At 51.1% G+C, this 10,556-nt stretch overlaps 1 protein-coding gene across 1 annotated transcript; it reads left to right on the top strand.

Annotated features, from left to right (window-relative positions):
* Positions 1 to 347: 347 nt before the first annotated feature.
* TENT5B (terminal nucleotidyltransferase 5B) lies at positions 348 to 8,408 on the top strand. Its single transcript, XM_049820533.1, has 2 exons — positions 348 to 883; positions 4,809 to 8,408. The coding sequence occupies exons 1-2, from the start codon at positions 710 to 712 to the stop codon at positions 5,826 to 5,828; spliced, it is 1,194 nt and encodes a 397-aa protein (XP_049676490.1). The 5' UTR covers positions 348 to 709; the 3' UTR covers positions 5,829 to 8,408.
* The last annotated feature ends 2,148 nt before the right edge of the window (positions 8,409 to 10,556 follow it).

Raw genomic sequence — 10,556 nt, 5'->3', positions numbered from 1 at the left:
ATGGGGCATCAATGGGCATCAATGGGCATCAATGGGGTGGGTATCCCTTTAACCCGCGCCCCGCCCCGCCCAATCACCGCCGGGATTCCCGCACGCAGCGAGCCGCGCCAGAGGGGCGTGGCTCCACCACCCTGCCCCGCCCCCTCTGCCCTTCGTCCCGCCTCTTTCCCTCCTCCCTCCTCTGATTGGCTTCTAACCCAGCCCCTCTTTTCCTCCTGGGCCTATGAAAGCGCCGGAGAGGCGGCGAGGCCGGGCAGGGATTGGCGGCGGGGCCGGGCCAATGGGGGCGCGGCCGCGGTGCCTATATAAAGGGGCGGCCGGGCGCGTGCCAGCGCAGTCCTCCGCGTAGCCGGTGGCGGGAGGGGAGCGGCGCGGGCCGGTTCGTTGCAGCGTTTCCCACCCCCCCGCTCCGGGCACCGACCGCTCCTCCCCGCCTCCGCCCCTCGGGGAACGGCCCGCAGCGCCACCTTTTTTTTTTTTTTTTTTTCTTCCCTCCCCTCCTCCCCCCTCCTCTCTCCTCGCCTTTTTTCCCCCCTTTTCTTTTTTTTTTTTCCTTCAAATTTTCCTCCCTTTTCCCCTCCCAACCCGGCACTTCCGGCTGGTTTCCGGGCCGTTTCCGGGTGACTCGACCTCCTCTTCCGGTGGCTTTTCGGCTGCGGCGGCGGGGAGGGGAGGGGGGGGGAAGAGGAGGAGGAGGAGGAGGAAGGCGATGCTGCCGGTGGCGGGGCCCGTTGCGGGCCCTTCGGAGCAGCGCGGCAGCCGCTTCAGCGTCCTGACCTGGGAGCAGGTGCAGCGGCTGGACCAGATCCTGGGGGAGGCCGTCCCCATCCACGGCCGTGGAAACTTCCCCACGCTCTCGGTGAGGCCCCGCACCATCGTCCAGGTGAGGCCCTGGGGGGCTGGGGGGGGGGGGGGAGGAAGGAGTTGAGGGGGGTACAGGTTTCGCCGCCTCGTTGGACTCTGCCCCGCTCCCGTGGGGGTCAGGGTGAAAATAAAAGTGCTGAGGCAGCGGTAACCGGCACGCCGGGCCCCGAGCCAGCCCCCCCGGGCACCCTCTGCCCCCCCCCGGTGAGCTGAGGGCAGAGCTCCCGGCCCGCACGGTGCGGGTGTTCCCCCCCGGGGGGTGGGGTGGGTGTCAGGGAGCCGACCCCCATCGTCCCAGGGGTGCTGGGTGCTCGGTTAGCCCCGCTTCCCTATCCCGGGGGGGTCTCGGTGGGGCTGGCTGGGGGTTGCTTGGCCTGGGGGGGCTGCCCGCTTGCTGCCTGTGTTCTGCCTGCAGTCGTAGAAATGTATAAAACTGGAAGGAGTCTCCTGAAAAAAAAAAAAAACAGCTTTCTCTAGGAAAAAAAAAAAATCCCCTGCGTGTAAAATTCGTGCCTGAACCCCGAAGCCGCTGCAGCTTGTGCTGTAGATCCCGCTTTGCTTCCTCCCATCCCGTGGTCCTCCTCCTTTTAGAGTGGCTTTGGTGCCCCAAGAGCTGTGAAATTGGGGGGGGGGGGGTGGCCAAGGCCAAGTGGCTTTTTTGGAGCTGCTGCCACGAAATGGCTTCGTGCTGGTGGACATGTTGGGCTTGTGCGTTGTAAGAGGCAGTTATTAATTGAAATGCTAGATCAAATGTCAGTGTCCTTTGATTCTCGTCACACTGACTGTATCTTCCAGAGCCTGCCTAAGACTTCATCTTGTTGAAGAGTTCCTGTTAGTTTAACCATAAAGTAATAACTGTGTTTAATATTAAACTAACAATGTAGTTCAAATAAGCTGATGCATATTCATGTTTGGGAGGCAACTTCATTCCTCAGTAATGACTCATCAAATGTAAAATCGGGCATGTTAGCTTCTAATTAAAAAGGCTATTCACAAAGCTAAAACCAAACTAGCTTTCACAATAAGCTAATCGCTAGGATTTTGAAGCCTCAGCTGCTTGAGAAATATTTCTGCTTAAGCTTGGAAAAGGGAAAGGTGACATTTGAAAGACACTCTGCTGTGCGAAAGCCTCAGCTGATTTCAGATTCCTCGAGTTCTGCTGCATCTGTTGGGGGCAGAAGTGCTAAATGTTGGCTGCTAAAGCTTTTAAACTGAAGGACAGATGAGGGCTACTGTCAGGACACTGCCCTTGGGTTGTGCAAGACCAGCGAAGCTCGGCGCTGCTAAAAGCCCGGCGTGGTGCAGCATCAAATGTTCCACCAGTTATTACTGTTTGGTTCCACGAAACTGAAGTGTTTTGGTGTCAGAGCTGCTGAAAAGGATGTTGCCACTAGCAACTTCAAACACTAAATAACTGAGGACTGTAATTCTGACCAGCCGTGCTGGCAGACCCTGTATTTAGGGCTGACTAATCTGAAACAAGTAACCTAAAAGGCAGTTATTTATTGCATGCTCTTGTTGTTGTGGGAGGTGGGAAGCGGCAGGTCAGGACGCAGGCAGGGTTTGCTCCCGCCTGGCTGTCAGAATCAATTATCTGAACCACACGTAACGTGAGGTGCTGTTTTGGGAAGCAGGTCAGCAGCTGCCTAACCCTCTAAATATTCAACCCTCTGGGGGAAAAAACAAACCACATACCTGAACCCATCGGCTAGAGCCGGGGAGATGTGCTTCAGGTTGAGACTGGTAGGCTGAAGCTTGCTGTCCTTGGGGAAGCAGCAAGGCTCTCTGCTCCCTGGTGCTCTGCAGGTTGGAGCTTTCTTGGGTGATTTGGGACAAGACTGACTTGAGCAGTTGGATGAGGTGGTTCCCCCCCACCCCCCTTCTGAATACATCTCGCGTGGGAGGACCTGTAAACCTGGGGGGGAGCTCCAGTAAGCCTGAAGCTTATGGTTCTGAAATGCTGCACCCAGAAAGGAGTTAAGCAGATGTTCTTTGGGGCTAGGAAATTAATCTGGAATGAGATCTTCTCCGAGCACTGGTCCTAGCTCTGCATCTAACGCTTTTGTGACCTATATCTTGTCTCTCTAAGCCTAACAGCACAAAACTCTTAACTCTACAAGTAGTGCTGGAGCTGTGCCTGGGGTGAGTGACTCCCGTGACTGATCAGGTGCCAACAAATGGGCACCAGGAACTCCCCTGGATTGACTGTGTGAAATTTGTGCTATATGGGGGAGTAACCCTGGGTCTCTTCTAGGAGTAAATGCAGTTTTCAGGCTATCTGCCTTTGAAAACAACTGCTTTCATGGCTGCATTGGATGTGCTGGGGGGGACTTGGGACTTCCGATGGTGAATAGCTCACTGGTTAACTGTTGCCTGACATGTGACTGTCACCATTCAGTTGGCAAGGAGCCCGGGCACATTTCTAGCCTGAGCAAGAGTGGCTCATGTCAGGGAGTAGCAGGGGAAACTCCAGCAGAGAAGCTCCATCATGAGATTTAACAACCTTCAAGTTTAAAAAACATTTATCGGTTTGTGCCAAGATATTTTCTGTTTGCGAGGGCACCTCAGGGCAGCAGAAGCTCACTGGTGTGGCCTCAGCTTGGTCACCAAGAGGCCTGTGACAGGTTAAGGGTTGCATGCTGCAGTTGTCCACCTCTTATGTATTGTTTCTTCTAAACAAAACTCATGGAGGGGCTGTTTTATAGCTGCTGAGACTCACTGGAGCTGCAATGCTCCGATGTTCCTTCTCCCCCCCCACCCCCCCAAACTGTCTGCTCAGGGCCACATCAACCAAGCAGGGCTTTTGGTCCCTCTGATAAAGTTTTTAATTTTAGTGGGGCCTCTCAAACTAGGACAGCCTCGCAGGGCTGAATAGCCCGGTCAAACTGGCTTCTAGTGATATAATTTGTCCATTTGTATCCCAAGCTTAGGCTCTTTCAAGCTCTAGCCTTGCTTCAAGCACTGGGTGAGCAGGCTGGCTAGCTGGGACTCACAGGACGGTGGGTAATTGCTGGAGAGAAACATGAAAGCAGCATGAGAGATGTGAAGAGCTTCTGGTGGAAGATGTGAACTTAATCTTCCTGGGATCTTTGAGCTCAGTTAAACTCAAATTATAACCTGGTGTCCAGATAGTTTATTTTATGGTCTTGGGGTTATTTCAGCCTCCTGCATGTTAAGTAATCAGGCAAGTGATTCAGCTTCACTCTAAATGAACAAAGCTTTGGAGGTACTGGTGGGTGTGCCAGGACTGAGCAGGCAGCATTAAAATCACCAGAGTAACACCCGTAAGATGAAAGCTGCCTCTTGTGCTTGATAGCATGCCAAGTTCAGCACGAAGCTCTGACACACTGGAAATTGTTAGGATACACTTACTAGTTAGGACATGAACTTGCATACGCCTGGCTGGGGCTTTTGAGCAGTTCTGGCATCTTGATTTGCCTTTAATGAATCTTGACAGGCAAAGGGGATGGCTAAAAGCAGTGAGCCACCCTGATTAAATCAGCAGGGACTGCTGCAGACTGTGCTGCCGCCTTGTATTTGGAGTTGTTTCTGGATCGGCTGGTCTTGGCTTGCTGACTGGAGAGGCTGACTGCAACCGTGGGGGGGTGAAGGGGGCAGAGGATGCCCCAAAGAATGGGTTCAGATAACCTCTCCACTTTGGTGGGGGAAGGAAGAGCAAACAGCTGTACTGGAAGCAGAAACATCTGTTTGTGTGCAGTAAGAGCCCTCTAATGCAAGGGAATAAGTAAAGGAGAGCCACCCCCAGCTGCTGGCGAGATTCTGGATGCTTTCCAAAGTGACCTATTTCTAATGGATTAGCTTTCTGTTTCACTGTCTTGCACTGGAGTGACCCATATAAGCACAGGGAGTGAATCCTCCTGCTGTGTATCCAGGCTGCTCCAAGAATGCTTTCTTGCTTCTCACCGACTCTCTTTATATCTCAGGTTGTCCGTAGTCGCTTGGAGAAGAAAGGAATTGCAGTCCATAATGTAAGGTTGAATGGCTCAGCAGCTAGTCACGTTCTACATCAAGACAGTGGCTTGGGCTACAAAGACCTAGATCTCATCTTCGGTGTAGATCTGAAGACCGAAGATGTCTTCCAGCTTGTTAAAGATGTGGTCATGGACTGCCTTCTTGACTTCCTCCCAGAAGGTGTCAACAAAGACAAGATCACCCCCATGACTCTGAAGGAGGCGTACGTGCAGAAGCTTGTGAAGGTGTGCAACGAAACCGACCGCTGGAGCCTCATATCGCTCTCCAACAACAGCGGGAAGAACGTGGAACTCAAATTCGTGGACTCTCTCAGGCGGCAGTTCGAGTTCAGCGTGGACTCCTTCCAGATCATCCTGGATTCGCTTCTGCTGTTTGGGGAGTGTTCCGAGAACCCCATGGCTGAGAACTTCCACCCCACAGTCACTGGGGAGAGCATGTATGGGGACTTTGAGGAGGCAATGGACCATCTCCGGAACAGGGTCATCGCCACGAGAAACCCAGAGGAGATCAGAGGTGGGGGGCTTCTGAAATACTGCAACCTCTTGGTGAGGGGGTTTAAGCCCAAATCGGAAGTGGATATGAAGGCACTACAGAGATACATGTGCTCCAGGTTTTTCATAGACTTCTCTGACATCGGTGAGCAGCAGAGGAAGCTGGAGTGCTACCTTCAGAGCCACTTTGTTGGGATGGAGAGCAAAAGATATGACTATTTGATGACCCTCCACAGGGTGGTCAATGAGAGCACAGTCTGCCTTATGGGACACGAAAGGAGGCAGACCCTGAACCTCATTGCCATGCTGGCTGTGAGAGTCCTGGCTGAGCAGAACATCATCCCCACGGTCACAAACGTTACCTGCTACTACCAGCCAGCTCCTTATGTCAGTGAAATAAACTTCAACTACTATGTCACCCACGTGCAGCCCTTCCTGCCTTGCAATCAGTCTTACCCAACGTGGCTTCCCTGTAACTGAGCCAGGACAAACTTCAGGGTCTGTCCTCCAAGGTACTTTCTTGCCTTGGGGAGTGGGGAGGGTGGGGGGCAAAAAGGAAACAAACAACAAAACACAAAACCAACAAACAACACCTTCCTAGAACTGCAACAGAAGGCAACTTCCTGGACTCTTGCTTGAGTGTCTTGTTCCTGGGGTTGTTGGAACGAGGCCTGTCTGCTGTACACTGTGATGGGAAGTGCAGTGTTATGGAAACTAGATGACTTGGACGTTTACAGGAAGACTCAATTGCTTATTGAATTCTGGAGGCAATGGGGGAGGGTTGGGGGTGTGTGAGGGGAGATTGTAGAATTATGCTAAGGTAGAGCTGCGCTGCCCTGAAATGGATCTGAATTGGGTTTTTTTTTTTAGTGCGGGAGGTGTCATGGGTGTGCAGACTTGTGGTTTCTGAAGATAGAAGCCAGAGTGGCTAATTCCTTTGAAGGACCAAAGAATCCTGTTTAAGTGCCTGTAACAATATAAACACAACTGTACTGTAAACCTTATTTTTTTGCAGGGGCTGACATCCCAAGAGCTTGAGTGGGGATGTCTGAAGAGGAAAATGTTTCTGTTGGGGGGGGTGGGGAGGGTCGTAAGATCATTTCTAGTAACCTCGCTGAAGCAAGAATGGGATCGCAGGTTACATGTGGCTGAGGTTTTTTGGCATGGCTTGCTGCCTATGAAGGACCAGCTGTAGCAAATAGCTGTCAAAGTGGAGTTGCATAAACAGGGGTGGGCTTTGAATGACTCTGTGTAAATGCTAAAACTGGGGACACTGGGGTGGGGGGGAGTGCATGGTGGAAAATGCTGTGCAGAGCTTTATGGAGAAAAGGCAGCAGGGACCTACATACAAATTTACTCAAGCTCCCAAGTCTGCAGTGCCAAAATGTAACCGTGTATATAAATGATGAGGCAGAAGATCTGTCCAGGAGCCTGCCCCAGGCTACTGTACCTAATCGTGTATTTTCTAGGGGAATTTGAAATGCTGCTTATTTTTTTTGTTTGGCATGCAGTGTGGTTTTAATGCACAAAGCCAGAGGCCAGCTGGGTTATCTGGGAAGATGAGGCTTGTCCTTTGAAGCACAAACCAACTAGTTCACTAGTCAGTTATCTCCAGCTGTTGCTGTGATGGGGGCTGGAGCCCGTGTCCTTCTAAGAGATAGGCAGACCTCTTTCAGACTCTAGTCTCCTATGGCTGGAGATCCTCCCTCTGCCCTTGTGCAGGTCCTATCTTCAAAAGCAGCCTATTTCCAGCTATGTGATTCCACATGTGAGCCACTGATAGCATTTGAAATTCATTCTCTAGCTAGAAATGGAGCTTGGGGCGGGGGGAGTTGTGCAAAAGTCAGTTGGCCTTAGGAAAAAGTATGTCTTCTCTAAACAAACCCTCTTGTGTCTTGAGGGTTTGGCTCTCTTAGTCAAATGTGGCTTTGAAGTTGTTGGGTGTCTAGAGCACAAACAGGCTTTCACTGAGGTGCCTGGATTGCCATGCCCTTTCTCGTGAAACATCATCTCAGACTTAACTATGCACGGAGGGAGAGGTGGGTGAGCAAGCAGGCGCTCCCTAGAGATGCTGCTCTGGAAACACCGTGGCTTCATGGTGCTTCCTCCGAGATTGACATACTTGAGTATCTTTAACTTGTGGGGGTTTTTTTGTTTTTGTTTTTTTTTTTTGTTTGTGACAAAACTGTAATAGCTGGGCAGATTGAACGCTCTAATAAAGACTAGATCCTTGGAATGTGTATAGCCAGATTGCTACCTTTTTTGGGGTAGGGGAGACGTGGAGTGGGCGTAAGGGGTGGGAGGGGAGTGATGTGGGGGCTCTTACACTTAACATGAACTAACCAATTTGAAATTGGTCCAGCTTTGCTTCCTATCCAGTCAGAGCTGAAGAAGTGTCACTAACAATGTAGTTATTACAGGTTTAACTGCCTTCCCGTAGAACAGCTTTGTCTTCACGGACAAGGCTGGTGTATAGACTCTGCCACAGCTCGGTAACTCCCTGGTGCCCAGAGCCTAATCAGTGTGGTAGGAGCTTGAGATTTTCCAGTGCAAGGTAAAACTGATTTAAGGGCTGCTTTTGAGATCCTAAGTATGCCACCTTCATGGCTTCAAGGAAAGATTTTTTTTCTTGCATTTTAAACTTCAGATGAACATAGGTGATGTGTAGCATGCTTTTTTTACAGGCTGCTTACCCTCTACCCACAGACACATAGACGCACTAAACTGAGATTCCCTCCTTCCCTTTAAGATGCAAAAAGATTCCCTACAGCCAACAGCTCGACAGGGCAACTTAAGTTGAGATTGCACTTTTGATTTACAGAGTGTGTGTGGTGGGACTCTTGAGAATGGGTTGAATCTGAATTTTTCTAGACCTTGCAGTGATACTGTGCTGCCTCCTGTGAGGGGGCAATTGGAAGATTCCAGTAGCTTGAATGGCACTTGATTTTGTTTTAAATGTCTTTTTTTTTCCTACACCTGTATCACCTGTCATGCGATGGGCTTGACATAGACTCACTAGATTCTTTAGAATCTGTTACAAATAAATACAGTGTATTCAAATTTGTTGGATTTTTTTTATTTGCTTGTCCATCTGGGTAGTGTGGTATTGAGATGGCTGACCCTACTCCCACCAAAAACCAGGCTCTGAACCAACTGGTCACCTCAAGAGGAACGAGCTGAGATCCTGGTTCTGGACCTGGTCGAATGCTACTTGTATGTCAGGCTGCTTAGTCCCTCAAACTGAAGCAGCTACGGAGCCTGGGTAGCACGTAGCTGTTGGCAGGTCACTCCCGTGGCCGAGGGAGGTTTCTATTTATAATGCTGTTCTTTAGTGTTGTTCATCTTCCCTTTTCCTGGTGGCTCCTCAAGTTGCTGGTGGGGGAGGGTGGCCCGATTTGGCAGCCTGCTCGGTGTCGGTGGGGATCGGAGGTCCCTGCTGTTGGGGATGGTACTGGGAGACTCTTGCTGCTGCTGGTGGCTTTCCATGACTTTCTCACCTGCTGATGGTCCTGAACAGCAAAAGGTTGCTTGAGTAATTAAGACTTGCTTGTTTTGTGTAGCTGACCCACCTGCAAAGTGGGTCCTCTTGGAAAGGGGAGTGTGAGAGGCTCTGAAAGGTTTATCTTCCAAAAAAAAGCTTGTATCTGCTGCTGTTCAGGCCATGGGATGGCTGGAAGCTGGCTGCCTGTAGCTGGGTGCAAGCTCCTCCGAGTCTGGCTGCCCTCCAGCCCAAGATGAAGTTTCACTTCCCCTTGTCAAGCTACAGGCAGTTCTGGTTCCACTGCAGCAATTGAGCTGATAACATGCCAGTCCCTCTTTGGGACAAATTTGCTGGCTCTGCATCTCCAAATTTTTACAGTCTGTGGCCAAGCTTCCCTCTGACAACAGATCTGGGTTGTTCTTGCTGGGTTGGCACCATGTAGGACCGTGTCTCCATTGCCTGCTCAAGGAGGACTTTGCTCTTGCAGAGCTGATTTCTCTCTAAACCTGTTGGCAGCGAGATGGGATGCTTGCCTCTTGCTGGCACACAACCCAGCGTGAAGCTTCTGCCTTCCCTGAAAAATATCTGCTTAGTTTGTCAGCTGTCTTGCCAGTGCCAGTGGTCGGTCCTGCCGATGGCTGCTGATGCTCTGGTGAATAAGCTGCCTCTGGATTTGTGACCCTGAGCAGAGCAGCAAAAGCCCTGACAGAGTTGGCTTGTCATTGTTGGAGCGGATCAGACTATACAAAAGGATGTTCGTGGAAAGTACTAGTTGTGATCAGAAAGGAGCTATCAATGTTTACAACTGAGATTTGGATCCCTCTTTTGTTAATTGTCAAATAAAAAAAACCAACATATATTTTCTCACAGCCTGTAGTCTGTCATTATTTTTCTCTTTGAACAGAGGGTGATGGACAAGTCAGGATGTGCCCGAGTATCTGGTGGATGAGATTTGGCCTCTAGTGATGGGTGTGTTGGTGTGCGCTGGGTGCTTGAGCGCTTCTCTCAGCCTTGGCTCTAGAGCTTTGCTCCGAGGAAGGACGTGTGTTGGGCTGGCTGTGGCTCTGCCCCACCAGTTCCCTATTTTTAGACCACTGGTGTTACGGCTGTGGCAGCCTGCTCTGGGTTATGCTGGCAGTGCCCGGCTCGGATAACTGAAGTCGGGAGTGGAGAAGCCCACGCTGCGGTCGGTCGGCGCGTGAGCACGGCGGTACGGTACGGCACATGCCCTGCAGCACCTCTGCAAAGGGCTGGTGGGTGATCGATGCCTTGAGATGCATCCAAAAATACTTAGCGTTGTATCAGCTAGATCACCTCCAGGGCTTGCAATGCAGGGTTTACATCTGCAGACCTGCCCACAGCAGCTTTTCTCCTGGAAGGACAGCTGGCTGAGCTCCAAAATCACTGAAACGGGCGGAATTTGCCTTGAATCTCCAGAATGCAAGAAGCGTCTTGCTCCAACCTTCCTGCTTTCAGCTGTCCTTAATCTGTCGGCTCAACGCCGAGGGTGCCACCGTCTATATGCAGGCGGGTAGCTAGACCCAGCGTGGCGTTCAAATTGTATCTGTCTTTCAAATTAGCCTTTCTCGTGTACTACGCCAGGGTTTCTACCCAGCTGCCCTCCTCCTCAGTAGCCGCTCGGGCAGCGCGGGTGTTAACTCTGCTATTTGAGATCCTGCAGAATGAGAGAACAGTCTGTCTGTACGGCTCCTCTTTCCATTTATAGC

The sequence above is a fragment of the Accipiter gentilis genome, chromosome 17 (assembly GCF_929443795.1).
Source record: "Accipiter gentilis chromosome 17, bAccGen1.1, whole genome shotgun sequence".
Classification (NCBI taxonomy): domain Eukaryota; kingdom Metazoa; phylum Chordata; class Aves; order Accipitriformes; family Accipitridae; genus Astur; species Astur gentilis.
Note: the sequence above shows the minus strand (reverse complement) of the source record. Positions and strands in the feature narration are given on the sequence as shown.